The following is a 24101-nucleotide window of genomic DNA, read 5'->3' on the forward strand; positions in this document are numbered from 1 at the left end:
TGAGTAAATAGACTCGTTTAGATAAGGATGTGTAAGCCGGGTGCCCTAAGAAATGAGAAGCCAGATTTGGTTTGAGAAGTATAGGCCTCGGAAATATACAGACCTGGTGTTCAAGGAGGATGTTCACCATGATGTTCTCAGGTGGCTAAGAGACTATCCTGCCCACGGAAGGATCCTTCTACTCAAAGGACCCCCGGGAACAGGGAAGACATCGCTGGTGCATGTTCTTTCATCTGTATTTGGACTAAATCTTGTTGAGTTTAATGCTTCCGACGACCCCAAGTACATAGAAAAGATATCGGGTGCCTACGGAACCATTGATGGAAAGAAAAACCTCATTTTTATTGACGAGATAGATAGCATCCCATTGGCAGACCTGGAAAGGCTGGTGTCTTCCATAAAACTGGTCTATCCCGTTGTGATGACATCCAACGAAATACATTTGGAGGATGTCTATACTGTGGAGATCAAGAGGCCTGGGATCAGTGAGATCAGAAAGGGCATAGAAAGGATCTGTAAGGAGGAGGGAGTGTATGTCGGGAACTCCGCCCTGTTGCAGATGGCAGAGGATTCCGGTGGGGATTTTAGGGCAATAATAAACCATCTTCAAGTACACAAGGAGAGATTGCAAAACTCAAAGGATTTAGGAATTGGAAAGTCTGCCTCTCTAGTCCAGCATAGAGCGGTGGAGCTCGTCCTGACCAAGCGCATGGGGTGGAAGACATACGAGGATGTGTATTCTGCCAATGTACTATCTCTATGCCACAGTTCATTTCCACACAATACCGGCCTAATGAGACTGGTTGCAGACATAAGCGAGGCCACATCTCTTGCAGACATCCTTCCTGAGGAGTTCAGGTATATATCCCTGTCAAGATACAATATGTGCAATAGCAAAAAGGCCAGTATACAGAGCATGGTGCATTATGAAGAGACCATGCATGACCCTGTGAGGGAAAGAGTCCTTCCCTACTTTAAGAAGTATGATCTAAATAGAGCAGACAGAAGGAGTTTAAACCACTTGAGGGAAATAGTGAGGATGTACAATATTATGGATGTAAGGCTAAGAGAGGAGGATACAGCAGAAAGTAACATGGGAGACGGTTTCAAGAGATTCAAGTTCAAATACAAGCCTGGGTCTTCATCAGCATTTAGGAGGGATGTGACGATGGATGATGTCATGGATTGGTTCTTTAGCACTAGGCATTAGTCATCCTCAAATAGAGAATAAACAAGTTCCATAAGCTCCTTTGGATCCACAACAGATTTATGGTACAGAACAAGAAGAAAGTTTACTATTGATGGATTTTTCCTCTCTTGCTTTGCAAACCTAGCTACATCATCCAGGAACATGCCTCCATGGAGCCTAAGGGCATTCCATTTTTCCATCAGGGCAAGAGTATTCTCCGGCAATGCCGAGCTTGCTCTTACTCCTTTGTTAGCCAGCCCCAAAAGGCTTTCCATTGACCAAATCCCATTGACAGAGCCTTCATATCTCTGGCTGACATCTTGTACCTTTCCTGGTGTCAGTCTTTTCCTCTTATATTTCCTGGAAAAATAGACCAGTGTCCTGCAACTCTGTAAAGAGTCGGAGTCCTTCCTGAGAAGGAGAGATCCCTCGCTTTGAATGCATTTGTATCCGGAATGGATGTAACTGATGTGAAACGCTAAAGAACTGATATCCTTAAACTGCTTGATGCAAAAAATACAGCGAAATCCATATACTGTATACCTTTCTCCTTCTATTTCAAGGCCTAGCTCAGGCCTAGCCTGTCTTTCCAAGCCACCTTGGCCACTCCAGCAATAGTGAAGAAGGCCTTGGTGTTTGCTCCTTATGTTTATGGACTTGAGTATCATATCATGGGACGGATCCTTGTCTATTCTGTAGAACCCGTCCTTATGAAATAATTCGACTCTATACAAAGGCACCTTTGGATCCCGGAGGGAGTAGCACCCACTAAACTGGGCATAATACATGGTTGTCTTGCCCCTTGCATTCGTAATAAATATGTAAAGTACTGTCCTTCCATGGCACGAGAAGTTTGTCATCCTGGTTTCCCGTATGTCCTTAACTTCATAGTAATCTTTTGCATCTAAATCAGTTGAAAAGTCTATCCTGGGCCCAATACCATCATTCCATTGATATCCTCTTACTAGTAGGGTTGCAGGTTCAGGCTTCCCAGCCCTGGGCACAATGGACAGTATGTATGACACAGAGCATTCTTTCTTCACGCCTTCGGAATTCCTCTTCCCTGCATCCATCCTTTCCACCTGCCTTTCAAGAGCAACCGGATATAGTCCAAGACTATTTTCCACAAGCCAATCAATCATAAAATGGGTCCTCTCATTCTTAGGGAAAAGAAGCTTTATTAAATAAACAGACCTTTACAAGACTCATCCCGGCAATATGTCAATGGGGTGAGGACTCAGGTGCTATAGAGAAAACACTCTCATTGTCAGAGTAGTTTATAGATGTAGGGTTTTCGATGTTCTTACTGTAGAAGTGACTGTATACATTTTGGGCATTCTCAAGGTTTTTAACAAGCCCCATGTTTTCTGTCTCGAGATCCTTCAGCCTCGTCTCCTTTGACTTCAACTCCTCCTTCATTTTCTTCATCTTATCCTCCATTCCCTTCATTCTCTTCTTAAGATCTTCAATCTCAGATTTGTACTTTTTGTTGCTTTGCCGGAGATCTTTCGTTGCATCCTCACTTCCACTTATCGTGCTCTTCATCTGTGCAATCTCCTCACTGTATTTTCTTATTATCTCATTTGCAGTGTTCAACTCCTCCTTGAGTGTTTTGTTCTCATCCTCTATCTTCTGGGCTCTCTCAACAAGCCCAGAGTTCTTTACATCCTGCAGCTTGAGCTTGTCTAGCTCGTACTGTAGCCTTCCGTTCTCTTTCTCCAGATCATAGGTCTTGCTGTTTAACCTCTCCACCTCCTCCCTCTGCGCATCTCCTTTCTCATTTAGTAGCTCGTTCTCCTTGTATAGCTTGTTCATCTTCTTTTGCGCTGCCATCGCCTCTTCTTCTAAATATCTGATCCTGTCTCTCAGCTCCTTCTCTCCACTTCTGCACTTATCCCGAAGCATTCCGTTCTCCTTAACAAGCCTCACGTTCTCAGACTCCATCCTCCCTATCATATCTCCCAGGTACATCTTATAGTGTGTTTCGTCTGGCTTCGAAAACTTCAGCTCTAGCCTTACTATGTTTCTGAACTCGTCCTTCTCGACAAACAGGAACTTGCTTGTTTCTTTTGAAAACAGCCCTCTTAGCTTTCCACTGTGCAGGCTGTGAAACATTTTTACAAGAATCGACACAAACTTCTCATAGTCAACAATAATGTCTTGCTCCCTCTTCATCACATAGAAGTCGCCCGGAGATATGGTGCTGAAGTAGAATGTAAAGATGTCCCGAGTATCAATAAGCCTGATCTCAACCTCGTCGTCAGAACGTACAATGTCACACTTCATCTGCCACGGAATCTCCTCGTTCTGGCACGATATGGGAATCTTCCCGGTGAAAATCGATTCCCTCATTTCAGGGTTGTGTTTAAGGCGTCCTAGTAATATAGGGCTCATTTGGCCATAACTGCATACCGAGCATGCATTCTCTACCCCATGCCTGACGTCAAGAAGATACATGCTCTTCAGGACATTGCCTCCACAGTGTCATGCCTCGGAATCAACATGCCACAGATAGTGGCTGTAGGGTCGCAGAGCAGTGGGAAGAGCAGTGTGCTTGAGCAAATAATAAGAAGAGAGATTCTTCCTCGTGGCACAAACTTGGTAACAAGATGTCCTGTTGTCCTGCATCTTAGAAGATGCAAAGACAAGCCTGAGTGTGTGGTGTTTGACCATCTTGCAAACCCTGTCTATGACTTCGCGGAGGCAAGGTCTATAATTACACAAAGGATGGTGGAGATATGTGGAGACAACAAGGGAATTAGCAACAGCCCAATAACTGCATTTGTAAATCTGAAGGACACGTTGGAGATGACTGTGGTTGATCTTCCAGGACTCATAAAAGTTCCCATAGGCGAGCAGCCCGAGGACATCGAGATCCAAGTAGAAAGCATGGCTCTTAGCTATGCAGCAAGAGAGTCGTCAATAATTCTGGCTCTCATAAATGCTAATGCAGACATAGCAACGAATGAGGCATTGAAGATTGCAAGGAAGGTAGATCCCCAGCTAAAAAGAACTTTGGGTGTGATTACAAAAATCGATTTAATGGATGGCGGAACCGACTGCTTGAATATTCTTCAGAACACAAACCCAAGGCTAGCCCTTGGATACATAGGTGTAATTAACAGGGGGCAGCAGGACATTGCTAAAGGGGTCTCCGTGCACGAGGCCGTTCTCAGGGAATCCGTGTACTTCAGGGAAAGCCCCTTTTATAGCAGGTTGTATCCTAGCATAGGGTCCGACTATCTTGTGAGGAGATTAAATGAAGTATTCTGTAAGATGGCAGTGGAATCTATTCCAGGAATCAAGGCAGCAATAAGAAATCAGCTGAATGACAAGGCAAAAAGGCTTCATGAGTTGGGGCTTGGAAACACCACGAAAGGTGAGCGGTCTCTTGTATTGGACTATCATCAGGTAGTTCTTGGGATATTCAGGAATATCAAACCCAGCAGCGGGGTATTTTCGAAGGATAGCACAAGCTTTTTGGGTACCCTCAGGGAAACATTTGAGAAAGATAGGCCTCTTCCTAGTTTCGAGGACCTCACACACAGGCTTAAGAAGTCATCGTATATATTTATATCGGAAGATGTTTTCTATGACGTGGTAAGAGAAAACATAAGGAAAATGGCAGAGACATACCTGGAGAAGGCCAGAGCTGCAGTAAAGCTGCTTACTAAAGAAGTTTGGGGTATATCAAGCACGAGGTTCGAAGCTCTATCAAAAAAACTCAACAGTGTGACCTGCGAATGCATAGAAGAGCAGAAGAACAAGCTTCTGGACAGTATACACCTATACTCGTCTATACAGTCGTCGTATATCAACGTAAACCACCCGGATTTTGACAAGTCAAGGGCCTTGGCTCTAATTCTACGAAAGATGCCGAGGGCCGATCCTGGCATTCTAGGCGCAATCTTCAACACTAAGGAGATGCCCTTTGAAGACAAAGTTCTCGAGGCACAGGTCATAAAGGAGTTGGCAGAGTCCTATCTTGGAATTGTAAACAAAGAAATGAAAAACTATGTCTTCAAAGCAATTCATTATTACCTATGTGAATACATAGACTCCAAACTTCTCGGCATCCTCACAGAATTGGAAATCGAGGACTCAGCACTGTCCGAATGCCCAGAGATTGTTCACGAAAGAAACATCCTTTTCAAAGACGTGGAGGCATTGAAGAGCGCGCTTTCTGCCATAGGTAATCTCTGATTTCCAGGAAACAAGAAGGATACAGCCAAGGGCCCTCCATCAGAGCATGAACACCTTGGATATGATCTTCTCGACCTCTTTCTTAGACTTTTCAAGAGAATGTGTGTTGTCGACTTCATAGTCGCATTTGCCTCTTATCGAATTAAATGCCTCATAAAGGTCCATTCGTGCTTCTATCTCCCTTTTGAGCCCACTTCCCATTCTCTTCTCCAATCTTTCACGGGCAACATCCTTATCGCAGTGAATGTATATGATAACAAAGTTGGGGCAATTTTTCTTACAGTACAGAACACCATCATACTCCAAGTCGAGGAGCACGGTTTTCCGAGTGTTTTTCAGCTGGGATGCAGATGTTCCATAATAGTTTCCGTTATACCGGACATACTCGAGGAGTTCTTGGCCCCTAACCATCTCCTCAAACTCCCTTACAGTCACGAAGTAATAGTCTTTTCCATTCACCTCTCCTTCTCTAGGCGCCCTGGTTGTGTGAGACACAGAAAATTCAAATGGAAACCTGGATAAAACATGACCTATGATCGTGGACTTCCCAGAACCGCTAGGACCAGTAAATACCAAGTGAACCGTGTCAATCATGGGTACGAGAAAAAAGATAAAAAAGACAAGACACATCCAGGCAGCATGCAGAAAACAACTAATCCATTTATTCATAAAGTCCGTCGTCATTGAAGTCCTTCTTCTTATCAAACTTTCGGACATCAATCTTCATAGACCTTGCAAATGCTTCATATCTTTCAACCTCCTTGTCAGAAACACTACGCCTTGCAGTCTTCAGGGCTTGCACAAGATGGTCAGGCCTCAGATACGGAACAGGGTCCTCAAGATCCATCATCTCAGACCCCTTCTTTTTTTGCTCAAGCTCATACTCAATCGTCTCCCTTATGGCCAACTTACATGCTCTTTGGCATATCTCGGAAAGATCGGCCCCAGAAAACTTGTCAGTGGCTTCTGCAAGCTGTCGAAGATCAATATCAGGAGAGAGAGGTGTCTTCTTAAGTGTGGCCTGAAGTATGGATACCCTGCTCTCAAGGTCAGGGAGCGGGATATAGACCAACTGATCGAGCCTTCCAGGCCTCATCAGCGCGCTGTCCAACTGATCAGGCCTGTTCGTTGCTCCAATCACAAAAACATTCTTCTTCAGGTTTATTCCATCCATCTCAGACAGCAGCTGATTCAGCATCCTATCTGTGACTCCACTGCTTCCGTCATTTCCAGACCTCGCCTTGGCAATCGAATCTATCTCATCAAAGAACAAGACACAGGGCGCCGCACCCCTTGCTCTAGCAAACAAATCCCTAATGTTAGACTCAGATTCTCCAACCCACATGGAGAGGAGCTCGGGGCCCTTTATCGATATGAAGTTGGCCTTACACTCTGTGGCAACCGCCTTGGCAAGAAGTGTCTTACCACATCCAGGAGGCCCATAGAATAGGACTCCCTTGGCAGGCGTCATTCCAAATTTTATGAACTTCTCTGGATATTCCACAGGATATTGAACAGTTTCTCTCAGCTCTTGCTTAACCAGCTTGAGCCCTCCAATGTCAGACCATTTGACATTCGGGGATTGAATGACCGTTTCTCTAAGGGAGCTTGGATCCGTGTGCTCAATTGCATATCGGAAGTTTTCATTGGTGACCTTCAGAGAGGCCAAGACTTTTGCCTCGATCTTATCATCATCTAAATCTATCTGCGGAAGCTTCTCCCGGATCTGCTGTAGCGCTGCCTCACTACAAAGTGATGCCAAGTCGCTTCCAGTAAACCCATGCAGCTCCTTGTTTATTGCCACCAAATCAACGTCCTCAGACATCTTCATGTTCTTGGTGTGGATTCTAAGGATCTCGAGCCTTCCTGTCTCGTCAGGCACCCCAATCTCAATCTCACGATCAAACCTCCCATACCTTCTCAGCGCAGAGTCGATCGAATTGGGCCTATTGGTGGCCCCAAGAACTATCACGTTGCTTCTTGCTTTCATCCCATCCATAAGAGTCAACAGCTGGCTCACAATTCTTCTCTCAACCTCCCCCTGAGACTTCTCTCTCTTCGGTGCAAGTGCATCTATCTCATCAATGAAGATAATCGATGGTGCATTCTTCTCGGCCTCTTCAAATGCCTTCCTAAGGTTGGACTCGCTCTCCCCAGCCATCTTCGACATAATCTCGGGCCCGTTTATCAGAAACAGAAAGGCCCCGGTCTCGTTCGCTATTGCCCTTGCTATTAAGGTCTTCCCTGTTCCAGGCGGACCGTAGAGCAGAATCCCCTTGGGTGGCTTCACCCCTATTTTTGAGTACAGCTGCGAATGCCTGAGGGGAAGCTCAACCAGCTCTCTGATCTTCGCCATCTGTGCCCTGCATCCCCCGACATCGTCATATCCAACCATGTTGAATTCCTTCTCAACCTCCTCCCTCGAAATGGTTTCGTCGCAGTACACAGACGTCGTCGATGTCACAGACCCATGCTTTATCTCCATGTCCTGAGCATCTATCATCTTGGTAACCTTGAACTCAACCCTTCCAAGCCCTGAGCTAACCCCATAAATAGATCCCACAGTAAGAGGCATAAAGTTGAAATCCAAAAATGGCCTGACAAACTCGTCAAAAATGTTCCCTCTGATCTTCTCAACCGTGTCCTTTATCGGGAGAAAGTTGAGCTTGCTAACCACAGGAATATCCTTATCTACTCTATACAGCTTCACCGTGTCGGTAATCCTTACCCTCAGGTTAAACCTTCCATCCCTGACAACCGCAATGTGCTTCGGCGGCACACTCTCAAGTGCAACAGTGCTAAATATAAGCTCAGCCTTCTTCTTCCCTAGTATCCTGACATAGTCAGACTCAAAAAGCTCCAGCTCATTAAGAGTCGTGGGATGGAGCCCCACCTGATATGTCCGGAGCTTGTCACAGTCCTTGTCGCAGACTATTAGCGTATTCTTTGTCTTTGATTCAAGAATAGCTGTCGAAAAATCTTTCTCATTCATCGTACCTGCCATTTGGGGCTGTCTTTGTTTTTGTTTTTACCCAGTCTTTTTGTAAACAAACTGATGCATACAGAGTTACAGTTCTCCTTGCATCCATCCACTAGATCGTGTGCCGCAAGGCCCTTATTCCTTCCGTAAGAGCCAATATAAGCCAGGACTGCTTTTGGAAGCCAGCTGCAAATGCCCCTGGCCGTTTCCTTATACGTCATAATACATGATTGGCTCCACCCTAAAGGAATGGGATGGTGTTCAAATCTTCTTTCATCCTTGACTCTGATCGCTTTGCTTCTAGCATACGCTTTTGCGGGAAGGATTGCAAAGTGCATACTATATCTGCCTCTCAACGGCATCTCCTTCATGATCTACTTCAGAATTAGAAGCTTTATTGGAAGAAGACATCTCAGCGTAGTCACAAATGTGCTTTCGAGACTTATAAAGTTTGCTGTTGGGGGGCTTCTAACATATACAACAGCATCACTAACTTCAGCAAAGTGCGCCCACGGACCCTTGGTTTTGGGAGGTATTCTCCTTTCCATAGATCTTATAAGAGCATACCTCTACGAGTCGTCGAAAAGGAACTTTGAAAACAAAATACTTACGGGAAACTTTATGGACATCCTTAAGCTAGAGAAATACATCATACACTCTGTGGAGGGCCCGCAGTCGGCAGACTTGGAGAGAAACCTATCTGTTGACGAGTATTTTAATAGGGGGCGCCCAAAGCCAATAGAAGCCAACGGGCTTTTTGATCTATGGAATGACCAAAATCCTTATGAAGAGCATGCTTCTGACAGCGATTTCATCGAGAGCAATGTGGGATCAAAAAAGAAGGTAAGAAGACAAAGAATATCGATTGATCCCGAGACATATGGGTTTGCTAGTGAAAAGGGGAGGCCGCCCAGAGATATTCTGAGGATCGAGAAGGTAGTTCTTACACCTGAGGAGAAGAGGAAAGAAAGGATGTATGCAATGAACCCGTCCGAGATGATGCCTGGGATGGACTGCAAGCCAGAGATTGATTGGAAGGACATCAGCGGCGAAGAGTGGGGGTTTCTGGAAATAGACAAGAAAAGAACCAAGAAGATTCCGGCAAGGCCTGGGCTGATAACGATTGAATCGCTTCGGACGCAATTTGGAGAGAAAAATGCAAAGGAGGCATACTCGTTGATTGCTTTCAAGAGAGGAGAAGGGATAAACTATGATGTCTTCAAGGAGAACTGGAGACAGATTAACGGGGAGAGGGACAATCTGTACAAAACGATTATGGACAACAGGAGACTCTTGAATGTCATATGGTTTATTCTGGTTCTCCTTGAAAGTATCATTGGGTACCTAATGATATCCATGTACTTCAAAACACAACCACTACTGCTGGAGCTGATCTTTCCAATGGTGATACTTCCCGCACTTCCGATAGTCAAGATGACTGTGGAGTCGTTTTTGTTTATTATATACACCCATCCGTATGATCCTGGAGACCGGGTTCACATTGACGGAGAGAATATGGTGGTTCGAAGGATCTCGCTGTTCAGCACTGTTCTCGAGACGTGGGATGGGATGGAGACGATAATCCCAAACCTGGTGATAAGAGAAAAGGCCATTCTGAACATAAGAAGGTCGAAGCAGCAGCAGTGGAGGCTCTCGCTATTAGTATCGTCAAGAACACCCGAGAGAAAGATCGAGCTACTGAGGGAGGCGATCAAAAGGTTTGTAAGGCACGACAAGTCCTACATTACTGCAAGTGTGAGTCTTTCGGAGATAGTCGACTGCAATCATTTGAGATTAACAGTAATTGTAAAGCATTCTATCAACTTCCAAAGTGGGTTCTTTATGTGGACAGCCCATACAAAGTTTGTCAACATGGTTCTGGCGATTATGTGCAAGCTAGACATTAGGTTTGCACCCCTTGGTAAGGAGATTGTGAATCTGGGGCCCACCTATGAACATGCTAATTATGAAAAATGACAGGGGAGAGATGTCGAAGTGAAACCAAATCTGGCCATGTTGTGACGGAATGATTCCAATTCGTCGATTTCAGGTTATCAAGATGTTTTGAAAGAAAATAAAATCCATTGAAACAAACCCTGAATGGAAGAATTTTCGACAACCAGCAACAGAAGGGAGAAGCTATCCAAGCCTCTTCTGCCTGAGGATGTTCCAAAGAGGGCTGTTGAGCCTCAGCTTAGGATCCATGAAAGAAGTGTCGAGGAATTCCAGGACATTTTGGACATGGAGCCGAAAGAGGGGCTTTTTTTTTACATAAGAATTCCCGGGCTGATTTTTGTGGGGTCTGTTGCAGGCTATATCATAGGAAAGGCGGGCCTTAGCTTTGTTAACCTATTCTTTGTTGGATATGTGATTTTCTTTGTCTACAACCGCAAGGTTGAAAGGTTCACTAGGAGTCTTAAGTCATTAGTTTACCACAGTGCAAGAAAGGAGAAGGCCAGGAATAGTGGAGAGACTGTTGAGTGGCTGAACTATGCCGTTAAAAAGTTCTGGGAGGTTGCGGAGCCTGTTATTTCTGCGGAGGTGTATCAGCAGGTCAACAACGAGCTTCTCAAGATCACGCCACCCTTTCTCAATGGGCTGAGGTTGACAGAGTTTACCCTTGGAAGCCGGTCGCCTTTTATAGAGGGAATATCCTACATAAGCATGGATGGAAATACTCTTGCAATAGAAATGGAGGTTGCCTTTGTGCCATTAGAGATAAGTAGGGATGTGGTCAACTACCTGGAGGACGACAGCAAGAATTGGAACTCGAAGATCCAGTTGTCTGCCAGGGTTGGAACAAGAAACGGGATAGGAATCAACCTCCCGATCCTTGTTAAGGAGCTGTTTTTCAAGGGGAGGGTGCGGATTGTTGCAAACCTGTTTTCTAAGAATGTGTTTGTCAAAGATGTGGAGGTGTGTCTGATGGACAGTCCTGAGTTTGACTTTACCCTTGTTCCGCTGAAGATGGTTGATATAATGGATGTTCCAGGGCTCAGCAGGTGGATAAGAAGCATAATCAACTCTTCGTTGGCAACGACGGTTGTCAACCCAAACTCCATTACGGTTGACGTTGACAAGATTTCGAAGGATAAGGGGAAGACGATTGGGGTTGTGTGCCTCCAGATACTTAACCTGGAGAATGAGGAGGATGAAAGGCTGTCTGTTGAAATAGATGTGGATGGAAGGGTTGGGTACCAGACGGGGTATGGAGAAGGAAAGGGAATTGTTTACAACGAGCACTTCTACATGCCTATTGAGAATGTCGACTCGAGGATAGGGCTGTCTCTAAGAAGTGAGTCGAGAAAGACCAGAAGAAGAAACGGATCGATATTCCTGAAGAACCTTCCCCTGGGCAAGATCGAGGAGTCTGCGAGGTGCGATCTGTACGATCCCAGAAGGACCTTCTTCAACAAGACAAGGCTGGTTAAGGATGAACAGACGTATTCATTTCTGAACACGAATCTGCAGTTCTATCCTATACAAAAGGAAAGAAGCAACAGCGGGATAATCAAGATGATGCTGGTTGGTATTGAGGATCTTCGGGGGAACAAGGCGTCGAAGGCATACACGTACTCCACGTTCTGCACGGTAATTGTATCTCCCATCAATCGGGAGGAGTCCAGCATCCCAATGGGGTTTATCGAGAACACGGTGAGTGTGACGGCAATGATGGTTAGCGGGATAATCAAGACAACAGGAAACGCCATTACAAACATCATTCCTGGGCTTGAAACAACGACCACAAGGCTTCTCCCCTCGTCGAAGAATACCTTCTATGTGTTTGAGTCGAAAAGGATATTTGGGACCAACTCCCCCATCTACAACGAAAGCTTTACATTTTTCTGTAGAGATATCCAAGTTGATGTTGTGTCGATATGTGTTATGAATGACAAGACCAACGAGGTGATAGGAAGAGTGTCGATTCCTGTGAGGGACATCCATTTCAACAAGAAGGAGAAGTACAAGCTTAATGATGCCTACAGCGGAAGGATGGAGCTCTCGTTCACAATTGATTATGTAGATATGGTTGACAAGGCGACCAAGTTTGTAAACTACGAAAGAATGATGAAGGTTTCTGTGGACTCCATGAACGAGAAGGGGGTCTACTATGCAATATTCGAGACCAACACGGATTGCTTCAGGATGGAGACGTTCACCTCTGCACTACCGATCAAGAGGACGTCTTATGTTCCCATCCAGCCCCAAGACGCCTTGAGGTTCAGGCTTTACAAGGAGACGATAAACGGGGATGTGTTTATTGGAGAAGACAAGATAAGCTGCAGGCCCTGCGATGGAGTTAGGAAGGAAGCCTTTCTACTTGATGAGCAGATAAGCCTGACTCTTAGCATTGAGGAAGAAGCTCTCCGAGACTATTCGGGGGCACCAGAAGAGAAGAACAACGTCAAGGTGATCCAGGCCAAGTTTGGAAGGTTCTATGGGCACAGCCAGGAAATGTTCATTGAGTTTAGCAACAAGTATGGGATAATCGGGGCTTCTGGATTCACCAGGGGAGGAAAGCTCAATGACACGTTCACCTTTATTTCTGGGAGCGAAGAGATATATGCTGTTGTTAAGAGTGGAGACCAAACAGTGAACTCGACAGTGGGGCAGTGTATAATTCCAAAGAGGGCTTTGAAAGAGAGAGTCATGCTCAACGAGCAGGGGCTGTCAGTTGACATGGAGGTGAGGATCCAGGGGTGCTCATACAAGCCACCCTCGATGCTGAAGGCTGGATATCTCGAAGTCTACATCAAGAACGGAAGCAACATCCGGCCTACACAAAGCCCGGCTGACACCTACTGCAAGATCCTGGTCAATGACACCAAGGTGTACACGACCAAGCCTGTGCGTAAGAACAGCAATCCTGTGTTTAACGAGTCGTTTATCATGGAAATAGACAAGACAAAGGATGTTTTTGGGATACAGGTATGCGACTACAATGTCTCGGAGAGAAATGCGCTTCTGTGCTACACGGAGTTTTCGCTCCACAACCTGTCTGAAGGATTCAGTGAGATGGAATTTGAATTGTTTGATGGCAAAACCTTCCAACCTGTTGACTCGAGGATCAGGATTGGATTCAACTTCTGTGCAGACCACAAAAGCCTGAAAATCAAGAAAAAGGGGATTTTGAGTGACTTCTTTGGATTCTGAATTAGATTCATTAAAACACAAATGAAGCATTTTATACATTACTCCTCCTCCTTCCAGAGGCTGTTCAAGTCGTCAAGCCCCATTCTTTTATCCTTGAATATTCCGATCATCGCATCGATATAGCTTTCTTTGAAGGAGAGCCCGTAGCTCTTGAGAATCGTCTCCACATCTGATTTGTCTATGTATCCCTTCTGGCCTCTGTCCCAAGAGCTGAATACGTCCAGGCATCCTGCCTTCTTGTGCACCAGGGAGCCGAGGATGGAATTAAAGTCATCTCTTGTCACAACACTTCCTAGAGACTGTGTCAGTTGGGAAACCTGCTGGGGATTCACATCAAGAAACACAATGTCTATGAACTGCTTTAGAGCCTCAACAGTCATGCCATCGCCGCCACTTACCAAATCGTACACCTTATCCGACTCAATCCTCTCTATCATATGGGCCTGTCTGCAACCAAAAACAATGGGAGGCCTGCCGCATTCTCAGAATTGTCACTGCCATTCCATGACGGGAGTCGAGTCGAATATGATATATTAGGGCAATAGATAGGCCATTACACCATGAAATTGACAACTTTCGGATGAAATATTTCTAACTTTTTAAGTGTTAAATGAATTCTATATATGGAAAAAGAACAGAAATTCCTTGCATTTCCAAATATAAATAAAGCCTAAACAGCAGGTTCAATGGTTAGAAAGAGTTTGTACATTTTGGCTGCTGCCGGGGTAGGAATCATAAAGGCCACCACTAACAACGGGGGGCTCTACATACCCAGTAGTGTCTTGCAGGACCTAGGAAATACTAGTGGATGCCTTATGGTTACAGAGTCAGGAGATGGGAACTTCAGTATTGTGCCTAGTGGGAGTCCTGTGTATATTGAGCAACAGAATGGGCACGCCGAAGTGAGCTGGTCTCCTTTGGTTGGAGGAAATAGAGCAGTGCCTGTATATGCACCCAGTGCACAAGAAGTAAGAGAGAGCATCCCTTCTGCATCTGGCTTAGAGATAGTTCAGTACACTGCACCCCAGCAGGAAGGATTCGTCTCTTCTTCTACGCCTGTGGTTGCAGTTGTTGAGGAGGTTGTGCCTGTTAGTGGCGTTGCTGTATCTTCTACCTCTTCTACACCTGAAACAAAGAGTACTGGCACCACTACCACTGCTGTAGGAGCCACTGGTGACAAATCAAAGACTACAACAGGAACTACAAGCGACAAGAGTAAGAGTAGCTCATCCTCCTCTTCAAAAAAGAAGAAGGGTGCTAAGAGCATTATGGCACTTGGAGCAGTTCTAACTACAGCATTGTTCTCAATCTTGTGATGTAAATAAATTTTCAAGCATCAACTTTATTTATAACTCCGCGGCATCCAGCAGTAATGGAGTATTTTTGAATGCCATTAAAAGCTAGCTCCCAGGGCTTTATAAGCAGATAGATTCCTGCTATTTGGAAGGAGGCGTACTTATGTCCGAGCACAAGACAAGCTTGGTGCTAGGATTTCAATGAGCTCCGATAGCCACCTCCCAACTAATATCCCGCGTTCTTGGGCACACCCAACCACCTTGTCATGACTTATCTCAGAATCAACATCATATTCCATGGGACACTTGCCTGTAATGAGGCTGAACCCAAACACTGTAAGCCCGGCTTGGTGTGCAGTAATGGCCTCTCCCACCGCACTCATTCCAATGGCATCAACCCCTAGCTTATGTAACATCCGCGATTCAGAAACAGTTTCATAGCATGGCCCGCCAGCAATGGAAAGAACACCCTCTCTAAGGAAAGGCTCGATGCCAAGTCTTTGAGCAGCAACCTTTGCTTTTTCTCGAACCTCCTGTGAGTATACTTTGTCCATGGGAACAAACCTTGGCCCCCACCTTTCGTCGTGGGCCCCAATTAGTGGGCTGACTCCACCATACCCAAGAAAATTAATATGATCCTTTACAATCATGATGTCGCCGATGTTATAGTCTGGATTAATTCCCCCAACTGCATTACTGATTATAATGTGTGTTATTCCACAGAGCTTCATCATCCTGACGGGCATAGAACATGTGGATAGAGGATATCCTTCGTAATAATGAAGCCTTCCTTGCATGCATATAACCTCTACACCACCCATCTTACCAGCGACAAGCTTGCCATCATGGCCTTGGACGGTACTAACAGGAAAATGAGGTATGTCCTTGTATCTTATCTCAACCTTTCCTGATAATTCCTTTGTTATTTCCCCCATTCCAGACCCACAGATAATGCCGACTTTTGGACTTATCTGTATTCTCTTCATGACAAACTCAGAGATGTCCTTGACTAGTTCGTAAGTGTACTTTATGCTAGAATCATGGGAGCCGCTTCCGAAGCCTTTATTTGCTTTGACTTCCGTAAACATCTTGGGATGCCATTGCACTCCTCTTAAATTAAATTAAAGCAAAGAAGGTTCCTTAAATATCCTAAACCACATCAGGCACGAGGATAGTTTCATGAAAACCGGGTGTGCAGGAGAGTTATAAGTTCAGTCGTGCATCTAGATGAATAAGCCGTGGATTCTGCGATTAGGAAAAGCCGAGCAGTTCATTCCATCTCTGCGCATCCCTCAGTAGGTACCAAGAGCCTGTAGAATTATTCTCTAAAGCCCTTACATTCTGTATATTTCGGACTTCTAGAGCAAAATTTTCTGTAGAGAAGCCCTGATAAAAATGCCTCAAGAAGCAAAGTATACATGGGATCAGGAGCTTAACGAGATCAACATCCGATTTCCAATGGTTGAGGGTGTGGATAGTAGCTCAGTAAAGATAAGCGTCGTTGGTAGGAAAGTACTTATGAAGATACAGGAAGACGTAATAATGGATGGGGAATTCCTGCACGAAGTAGACTCCTCCAGCCTATGGTGGGTAGTTGATGGAGATACTGTTGATATAAATATAACAAAGAAAAGAAACGAGTGGTGGGACAGCTTACTAGTAGGGTCTGAAACTGTTGATGTGCAGAAGCTGGCTGAGGACAAGCATGCCGACATAAGCATGCTGGATCCCGAGGCAAGGGAGGTTGTGGAGAAGATGATGCACAACACAGGCAAGAAGGACTCGAGCGAGTTGTGTGATTAAAGCTTATGGAATTGCAATGTTGTGTTTTTTCAGGTCCAAGGAAAATATTTCAAAAAATAAACACAGGAGGGGCTTATGACGGCGAAGGAGATCAAAAGGATCATGGAGAAGGAGACTTCGAGGGTGAAGAGCCTCAGCTTCCATCCAAGCAAGCCTGTGATTATTTCTGGGCACCACAGTGGGTCCATAAGGGCATGGGACTACCAAATGGGCGCCTGCATCCACGAATTTCTTGACCATGACGGGTCTGTGAGGGCTGTGTTATTTCATCCCCGAGGAGACTTTTTTGTGAGCGGAGGAGACGATAAGGTCATAAGAGTGTGGAGTTACACCGAAAGAAGGATCACAAACCGGCTCAAGGGGCATGAGGACTTTGTCAGGTCGTTAGACTTCCATCCAACAAAGCCATGGATTCTTAGTGCGTCTGATGATCAAACAATAATGGTATGGAATATGCTCACAGGAAAGCTCCTTGCAACTGCCAGGGGACATTGTCACTATGTGATGGCAGCCAGGTTTCTAGGAGAGGAGACTATTGTGAGCGGGTCCCTGGATCAATCCATAAGAATCTGGGACTGCAGAGGGCTGAAGGAAGGAAGTAAGAAGAACTCACTACTACCCGACATAGTCATAAAGCAGATTGTGGATGGACACGATAGAGGAATCAATACGATTGCGGTCAAGGATCAAGTCTTCGTTAGTGGAGGAGATGATAGAGACATTAAGTGTTGGGAATGGTCGGATACATCTGTCTGGGAGAAAGAGGTTATGTACAACCATCAAGGGCCTGTGACCGGGCTTTTGTGTGATGGAAAATACATATTGAGCTCTGGCGAGGACGGGCTGTTTTCGGTATACGACACAGAGGGCAGAAAGTCTGTTGAGTGCCGTACAGAAGGGAGGTATTGGTGTGTGGCTAGCAAAGAGAATTTGTACGCAGCAGGCCATGATTCTGGATTTGAAGTGTATCTTTATTCTGAGCCGAAGATTGTCTGTGTAGACGGCGAGGGTCTCTTTTATTTGAGGGATTCCAAGATTTACTTCAGCGATTTCAAGACTGAGAAGATGCTCTTCAAGGTGAAAAAGGACGTGGTTTCTATTTGCTCCAAAAGTCCTTATCTTCTTGTACAGTACTACGATAGATTTGATGTTCTTATGGAAGGAAAGGTTATTTTGGGGGAATCTGGGGAGGGAGCCTTGTTTAGGAACTCGAATGGTGATATGGAGCTGATTGTAAAGAACGAGGATGGAGCCTTCAGAGGGGACATGAATTCAAAGAACAGAAGCCTTCTTTCTTCCTCCAAAGGAAGGCTGCTCAAGGGGAACGATGACTTCTTTTTCTTAGTTAATGGAAGAAGCATCACGATGTGCTTTGTTGAGGGGGAAGAAAGATCGTTCAGCATTCCCTTCAATCCAACAAAGGTGGCCTGCTCAAATGACAGGATATCGTTTATTGGGAGCAACGACATTCTGGTCTATGATCTTGACTTGAATCCTGTAAATAGCATCAATGAGATAGCCTCTATTGTGGATGGGTTTTTCTATGAAGACGTCTTTGTGTATGCAACTTACAGGCACCTAAAGTATGCGTTTGAAGATTCAGGGGTTCTGAAGAGTATTGAGAAGCCTATAGTTCCATTTGCTCTTGAGGAGGGAAAGGTCGTTTACTTCTTGTCTGATGACGGAATTGAATGCACCGATGTGGACTTAACAGAAATAAGATTCAAGAAGGCTGTTCTGACTGGAGAAGATGTTACTTCTCTGATCGAGGAAGGAACGATGCCTGGGCTTGCACCTCTCTCCTATCTTGTTAGGCAAAAGAAGGGGGCACTGGCCCTTCCGTACATTAGGGATAGTAGGCAGCGGTTTGAGCTCTGTCTCAGTGATGCGAGGTTAGATGAGTGCATGGAATATTGCATTGAGGAAGGAGACGGAGATATGAACAGGAGACTTGCAGATACGGCCATAAGGGAGTGTAGGGTAGATATAGCAGAAAGATGCCTTGAAAACATAAAGGAATGGAATATGTTGTTTATGCTTTATGTATGTTCGAAGGACAATGAGAAGATCAGGAGACTTGTGGATAAGGTAGACTCCGTCACAAAAAACATGATCATGATGTACTTAGAAGATGTTGAGTATTTCCAAAGGATTGGGGTGATTGGCAAGTATGAAGGTAGGAGCGAGGAGAAAGAAGCGGCCCTTGAGGATGAGGAGTGCAACCATATGGAGTCGGAGGCATCTGGTTCTCTCAGGCTCAAATCATCAGCCTCGAGTGATGCCCTACAAGAATATGAAAGCTATGAAAAGAACAGTTCCTTGCCTGAATATGAACCAAGCACACCTAGGACAAAAGAAGAGGGTATGGCTAAGGACCTTCCCTTTGATGAGAAATCTTTGGACGAGAGCGGCCGTTTTGAAACCTCTGAAGACTTAGATAAGATAATGGAGAAGGGGCTGTCTCTGACGACAGAAGGCAAGTTTGGAAGAGCTGTCGAGGCATTTCTGGCGGGGATTGTGAAAATTGCAATCTACATACGCGACAATAACGCAAGCGAAGCTTTTGTCGAGGAAAGAAGGAAAATAGGGTCATATCTCTCTGGGTTAGCTGTGGAAAAAATAAGAAGGAAGACGGAATCACCTCTAAAGAACATCATGATGGCTAAATACTTTTCTGAGCTTCCGCTTGAAAAGGAGCACCATGTCCTGGCGTCGTCTACTGCCATCATGGTTTTTAGAAAGAATGGGAATTTGAAGCAAGCAAAAGAGCTGGCGGTACTACTCAAAAAGGAAGGGGGTAACAGTAGAGCCATTGAGAAGGCAACAGAGGAAGTAGATCCAGAAGACAGGTACGAAGTTCCCGAGGGTGTATTCTGCCACGACATTCTCGAAATAAGGCCTGTTGCAAAAACATGTCTGCTATGCTTTGTCAGAAGCGCACACGGCGATGTATGTACAAGTTGCAGGATTGGTGTTCTCCAGTAATAATAAAACACTATGGTATTTCTGCATTGTTGCTCCTCTTGATTAGCTCCAAAATTGAGATTCCTCTAGATAAGCCCTTGGGGTTCTATGAACAACAAAAAGAAGGTGAAGCCAGACAAGAATTCGTACGGCGCTTTGAACCTTCCTCAAGAATTGATTCCAAGGATCATTGCTCATCTGAGTGTGAAGTACATAAAGAGATTAATGAGGTGTAACTCCCTTCTCTACACAAAGCTAAGAAACGACTTCTCACTGTGGAGGCTCTTTACGTCTGGGAGATATCCTTGCGTTTCCGGATACATCAGTGAGATTAGGAACAAATACACGCTGGTGAAAAACATATCTCGCTCCAGAAACGAAAGAAGTGTTGATTTTGAGACAAAGCAGTCTGATCTCACGTATATGCAGATAGACCGGGACAAGGTGATATGCTCTTCGGATGATCAGACCATAAAGATATTTGGGATGGATGGAAGGCTCGTAAGAACATTCATTGGGCACAAAGGAGGTGTGTGGACCTTCATGGTCAACAGCAAGTTTCTTGTGAGTGGAAGCACAGATAAGACGGCGCGGATCTGGGACTTGCATACTGGGTGCACGCTTTGCGTCCTTGTTGGGCACAAGTCTGTTGTCAGGTCTCTGAAGATGTATGAGGACTATATTGTAACTGGAAGCAGAGATTCGGAGATAAGGGTCTGGAACTTCAGTGGGACATGTCTTAATGTGCTCAAGGGCCATACGATGAGTGTTAGGTGCATGGACATAAATGAGGCCTATCTTGTGAGCGGGTCCTACGATGGAAGTGTTGCTCTATGGGACTACAGAAAGGGAAGGCTCCTGAGATATTTAAAATCACATTCACTTAGAGTGTATTCTGTTTCTCTCTCGTCGAACTATGTAGCCTCTGGAAGCCTCGACTCCAGTGTGCATGTCTCGTCTCTCGATGGAAGGCTTCTGTGCTCATACAAAGTCCATCGGTCGCTGGTGATCTGGCTCAAATTTGTGGGAAATGGGCGCTATCTACTCAGCTCTGGAGCAGACGGGATTTTGTGCAAGTGGGATATACTAGAAAATGCTCTTGTGTACAAGATCGAGGAGAACGGGCATATAACGGCACAGGCGGTGATTGAAGACCTGCTGATAGTTGGAACGAAGAGGGAGGTGAAGATATATAATCTGTTTAGTGGAAGATTTATCAGAACGCTGTTTTCTGCCTCCTCTTTAATAAGTAAGGTTGAGGTATCTGGAAGATGCATATCTATCGGATACTATTCGGACTCTGGTGCTTGCAGGCTCATAGTGTTTAACTATTAAGAAAACGGCCTGTGTAAGATAAGTGCAATAGGCTGCCCCCTGGAATGATCCACAGGCAGGCATTAAGAAAAGAAGTCTCAAAGCCTCTGTACCACAGGCTTGCAGATGAGGCGCTGTCAAACCTGTCTGAGCATTTGGAAGACAACCTGTGCGATGGATATGCGGACTATAAAGACGGAAATCTTCAAATCAAGGTTGGGAATGTTGGGGAATACATGTTCAACAAGCAGCCGGCGTCAATGCAGATATGGGCCTCGTCTCCGATAACAGGGCCCAGGAGGTTTGACATATACAGAAGCTACGAATGGATAGACACCAAGAACAATGTCACACTTAGCAAATATATCGAGGAGGAACTAAAAAAGATACATAGCAAACTAAATAGCGCATGAGTTCACATCTAGAATGCACTTGTGAGTAGAGGTATTCTATTCCACAAAGCTCTTTAATCACCATATCTTTAAAATTCAATATCCCTTGGTTATGCCCAGAAGCTTCTCCTTCTCCTCAATTGTCCTCATCGTGACATAGTAGGTTTTTCCTGATTTCAGTGCCGAGTAAAGCTCACAGGAAATATCTCCAAGAACATAGCAGGACTTGTGCACAACCATTTTGCAATCTCTGCATTCAAAGCCTTGGTTAACAAGCCCGTACAAAACCTCATTGCAGAAGTCACAAAGGGATCCCTGGGGCAGCGTCTTGGTAGCAAACAGGTGATTATTAAACTCATAAATCTTGACGGGGTCTTCAGGAATGTTTTCTACAATTGTGCTTTTCCTGCTTCTTTCAATCTCTGCCTTCAGTTGGCTTATTTTTCTGTTTGATCCTTCAAGCTGCATATTTGCTTCTTCAAGTGTTTTTCCTTGAAGCAGAGCTCTAATCTTCTCTATTCCTTCTTTGATGGCCATCTCCGTGTTAAGATCCTCCTCCAGAGACTTGAGGCTTCTTCTTCCAGCCGAGCTCACGCTCTTGACCTCTTCGTTCATAAAGACTATCCTTAGTGTCATCGGGATCTTTTTCTGTGGAAGATGGTGGAGCTCGTTAGGTCTCAGCTCCCCAACGTAGACATTTGAGATGTAGTGGGCATCGTCTCCCACCCAAAGACGATCCTCCTCTATCCTTACAACTATAGACTCTCCACTAACTAGGTGGCATGAAAATGATTGCCTTACAGTTACTCTATGGACCCTTGTTCTTTCTTTCTTCAGAAAGTTCAGCTCCTCCTCTATGCTCTTCCTGAAAAGTATCTCTTGATTAAGCTTTTGCTCATATTCCTTGATCTCCGCGGTTCTTAGCCTAAGCTGTCTTTTCAAACTATCGAGTCCCTCAGACTTAAGCTTTTCGGTAAGGCTTTTATTTTCATATTCAACTGCTGCCTTCATTCTAAAAGCTTCCTGGTACTTCTCTTTGCAAACCTCGATCTCAGATTTCAGGCCTTTATTTTCCATGGCAAACCTGTTCATGGTCTCCTGGAGTCCATGGAAGATGCCTAGAATCTCTTCCGTCTCCCTCTTGGCTCTGTGTACAGTCGACGAAAGCTCCTTGAGCAGCGCATCTCTCCTCTCAAACCCTGCTTTGGAAGTCTCGCTGCCATCTGCAGACCTCTTTTCTGCATTAGAATACTCCTCAGAGAGAAAGGCCTTATTGCTTGCCTCCTCGGCTATGTTCCTTAGCCAGCTTTTGTATCTTTCAAGCTCAGACTTAGCCTCCTCCAGCTCTTCCTTTTCAGACAGCAACTGCGTCAAAACATCCTTGAGCTCCTTCTGACGATTCCGAACTTCATTCTTGGAGTCCTCCAGCCTCGCTCTAGTTCTTTCGAGCTCCGCCTTCACACTTGTTAACTCCTTCTTCTGGAGTTCAAGAGCCTCTTTGTTCTCAGAAATCTCGGCTAAAAGACCCTCAAGAGCCCCCTCGTACTCTCTGGCCTTGGAGCCTTCCCCATTGCAATTGGGCCCCTCTCTTTCTATCATGCTGCAGAACTTAGATACAAATCCCGGGTCAAAGGTAAATCCTACAAACGGCATATAGTTCCCCTTCACACCCAGGTTTCTCTTTTCAGGATCAAACTGTGTGTCCACAAAATGTGATGTGTCAGAGTCCCCGCTTATCTCGGGAACAAAAGGCGGCCTGAGCTCTTTGAGCCTGCTCCAGTCTATTCCCTCGAAAAACTTGTGGCCCTTTATGTCGTCGATCTTGATTCTTTTATCCTTTGTTGTTATTAAACTTTCAATCAAATTCGTAAGCTCTGGAGATACCTTGAATGGAAACCCAAACTCTGCCTTTGTTATCCTTCTGTATGTCTCCATCAGGGTGTCGGAGTAAAAGGGCGTGGTTCCATAGACCATCTCGTAGATTATAACCCCAAGCGTCCAGAAGTCCACATCCTCCCCATACTCGCATTCCTCGTTCACGGAGCATAAGACATCGGGAGAAACATAATCAGGCGTTCCAACTGTGATGGATGACTTCGCCTTCCCGTCCTTCATCCTAATGCAACTACCAAAGTCTGCCAACTTCACATGTCCGTCGCTTCCAATAAGTATGTTGTCCGGCTTCAGGTCTCTGTGTATCCATCCCAGCCTATGGAGCTCATCAAGTGCTGCAACAATCTCTGCCGCATAGAACTTCACCCAATCCTCTTCCAAGACATCCTCTTTCGACAGTAATCCCATGAAATCTCCTCCGGGAATAAAATCCATCAAGTAGTAGAGGTACTCCTCGTCCTGCATGGTCATGTGAGCACAAACAAGCCACTCGCTGCCAATGCAGTCGACCATCGCCTCCTTTTCAGCCATGAACAGTGCAGTGTGCGGCTGCCTAAGAACCAACTCCTTCGAAACCCTCTTCATGGCATAGATCTTTTCTTTCCTCACAAGGAAAACCTCTCCGTACCCACCTTTGGCCACATTCTTGACAATTTCATAATCAGAAGGCTTTGTCTTTTCCCCAATAACTTCTTTGATTCTTTCCAGTGGCACACCGATCCTCTTCTCAGATATCTCATGGTAAACAGCTTCTAAACAATCTCCAATTATGTTTATCCTTTCCATCTCCATAAGGACTTTGATTTTTAATGTTTTTACACAAGAGAAAGTTGGTGCCCAGAGGTATAGGTGACAGAGCAACCCTGCTCTAAAATCTTGAGGCAGGGTACTCAAGCATGCCATATATCCAGGCT

At 45.1% G+C, this 24101-nt stretch overlaps 16 protein-coding genes across 16 annotated transcripts; 9 read left to right on the plus strand and 7 right to left on the minus strand.

Moving 5' to 3' along the window:
- Positions 1–52: 52 nt before the first annotated feature.
- Positions 53–1210, plus strand: EHEL_011080 (replication factor C large subunit; the record flags this gene model as incomplete). Its single annotated transcript, XM_003886663.1, has 1 exon — positions 53–1210. The coding sequence occupies one exon, from the start codon at positions 53–55 to the stop codon at positions 1208–1210; it is 1158 nt and encodes a 385-aa protein (XP_003886712.1).
- Positions 1207–2331, minus strand: EHEL_011090 (uncharacterized protein; the record flags this gene model as incomplete). The annotated part of the gene is made up of 1 exon (XM_003886664.1): positions 1207–2331. One exon carries the CDS (start codon positions 2329–2331, stop codon positions 1207–1209), a length of 1125 nt encoding a protein of 374 aa, XP_003886713.1.
- A 79-nt stretch (positions 2332–2410) lies between these two features.
- Positions 2411–3541, minus strand: EHEL_011100 (uncharacterized protein; the record flags this gene model as incomplete). The annotated part of the gene is made up of 1 exon (XM_003886665.1): positions 2411–3541. One exon carries the CDS (start codon positions 3539–3541, stop codon positions 2411–2413), a length of 1131 nt encoding a protein of 376 aa, XP_003886714.1.
- Positions 3542–3622: 81 nt separating this feature from the next.
- On the plus strand, positions 3623–5392 carry EHEL_011110 (dynamin; the record flags this gene model as incomplete). Its single annotated transcript, XM_003886666.1, has 1 exon — positions 3623–5392. The coding sequence occupies one exon, from the start codon at positions 3623–3625 to the stop codon at positions 5390–5392; it is 1770 nt and encodes a 589-aa protein (XP_003886715.1).
- Positions 5393–5431: 39 nt separating this feature from the next.
- Positions 5432–5986, minus strand: EHEL_011120 (guanylate kinase; the record flags this gene model as incomplete). The annotated part of the gene is made up of 1 exon (XM_003886667.1): positions 5432–5986. One exon carries the CDS (start codon positions 5984–5986, stop codon positions 5432–5434), a length of 555 nt encoding a protein of 184 aa, XP_003886716.1.
- A 67-nt stretch (positions 5987–6053) lies between these two features.
- On the minus strand, positions 6054–8396 carry EHEL_011130 (AAA+ ATPase; the record flags this gene model as incomplete). Its single annotated transcript, XM_003886668.1, has 1 exon — positions 6054–8396. The coding sequence occupies one exon, from the start codon at positions 8394–8396 to the stop codon at positions 6054–6056; it is 2343 nt and encodes a 780-aa protein (XP_003886717.1).
- Positions 8397–8621: 225 nt separating this feature from the next.
- Positions 8622–10349, plus strand: EHEL_011140 (uncharacterized protein; the record flags this gene model as incomplete). The annotated part of the gene is made up of 1 exon (XM_003886669.1): positions 8622–10349. The coding sequence occupies one exon, from the start codon at positions 8622–8624 to the stop codon at positions 10347–10349; it is 1728 nt and encodes a 575-aa protein (XP_003886718.1).
- Positions 10350–10472: 123 nt separating this feature from the next.
- On the plus strand, positions 10473–13526 carry EHEL_011150 (uncharacterized protein; the record flags this gene model as incomplete). Its single annotated transcript, XM_003886670.1, has 1 exon — positions 10473–13526. The coding sequence occupies one exon, from the start codon at positions 10473–10475 to the stop codon at positions 13524–13526; it is 3054 nt and encodes a 1017-aa protein (XP_003886719.1).
- Positions 13527–13564: 38 nt separating this feature from the next.
- Positions 13565–13963, minus strand: EHEL_011160 (uncharacterized protein; the record flags this gene model as incomplete). The annotated part of the gene is made up of 1 exon (XM_003886671.1): positions 13565–13963. One exon carries the CDS (start codon positions 13961–13963, stop codon positions 13565–13567), a length of 399 nt encoding a protein of 132 aa, XP_003886720.1.
- Positions 13964–14212: 249 nt separating this feature from the next.
- On the plus strand, positions 14213–14842 carry EHEL_011170 (uncharacterized protein; the record flags this gene model as incomplete). Its single annotated transcript, XM_003886672.1, has 1 exon — positions 14213–14842. One exon carries the CDS (start codon positions 14213–14215, stop codon positions 14840–14842), a length of 630 nt encoding a protein of 209 aa, XP_003886721.1.
- A 140-nt stretch (positions 14843–14982) lies between these two features.
- EHEL_011180 (purine nucleoside phosphorylase) lies at positions 14983–15909 on the minus strand (the record flags this gene model as incomplete). Its single annotated transcript, XM_003886673.1, has 1 exon — positions 14983–15909. One exon carries the CDS (start codon positions 15907–15909, stop codon positions 14983–14985), a length of 927 nt encoding a protein of 308 aa, XP_003886722.1.
- A 307-nt stretch (positions 15910–16216) lies between these two features.
- On the plus strand, positions 16217–16624 carry EHEL_011190 (nuclear distribution C-like protein; the record flags this gene model as incomplete). The annotated part of the gene is made up of 1 exon (XM_003886674.1): positions 16217–16624. The coding sequence occupies one exon, from the start codon at positions 16217–16219 to the stop codon at positions 16622–16624; it is 408 nt and encodes a 135-aa protein (XP_003886723.1).
- A 75-nt stretch (positions 16625–16699) lies between these two features.
- Positions 16700–19609, plus strand: EHEL_011200 (WD40 domain-containing protein; the record flags this gene model as incomplete). The annotated part of the gene is made up of 1 exon (XM_003886675.1): positions 16700–19609. The coding sequence occupies one exon, from the start codon at positions 16700–16702 to the stop codon at positions 19607–19609; it is 2910 nt and encodes a 969-aa protein (XP_003886724.1).
- Positions 19610–19696: 87 nt separating this feature from the next.
- On the plus strand, positions 19697–20923 carry EHEL_011210 (WD40 domain-containing protein; the record flags this gene model as incomplete). The annotated part of the gene is made up of 1 exon (XM_003886676.1): positions 19697–20923. The coding sequence occupies one exon, from the start codon at positions 19697–19699 to the stop codon at positions 20921–20923; it is 1227 nt and encodes a 408-aa protein (XP_003886725.1).
- Positions 20924–20967: 44 nt separating this feature from the next.
- On the plus strand, positions 20968–21315 carry EHEL_011220 (frataxin; the record flags this gene model as incomplete). The annotated part of the gene is made up of 1 exon (XM_003886677.1): positions 20968–21315. The coding sequence occupies one exon, from the start codon at positions 20968–20970 to the stop codon at positions 21313–21315; it is 348 nt and encodes a 115-aa protein (XP_003886726.1).
- Positions 21316–21390: 75 nt separating this feature from the next.
- Positions 21391–23979, minus strand: EHEL_011230 (Rho-associated coiled-coil domain-containing protein kinase; the record flags this gene model as incomplete). The annotated part of the gene is made up of 1 exon (XM_003886678.1): positions 21391–23979. One exon carries the CDS (start codon positions 23977–23979, stop codon positions 21391–21393), a length of 2589 nt encoding a protein of 862 aa, XP_003886727.1.
- Positions 23980–24101: the final 122 nt, after the last annotated feature.

Source organism: Encephalitozoon hellem, chromosome I, assembly GCF_000277815.2.
Source record: "Encephalitozoon hellem ATCC 50504 chromosome I, complete sequence".
NCBI classification, from domain to species: Eukaryota; Fungi; Microsporidia; family Unikaryonidae; genus Encephalitozoon; species Encephalitozoon hellem.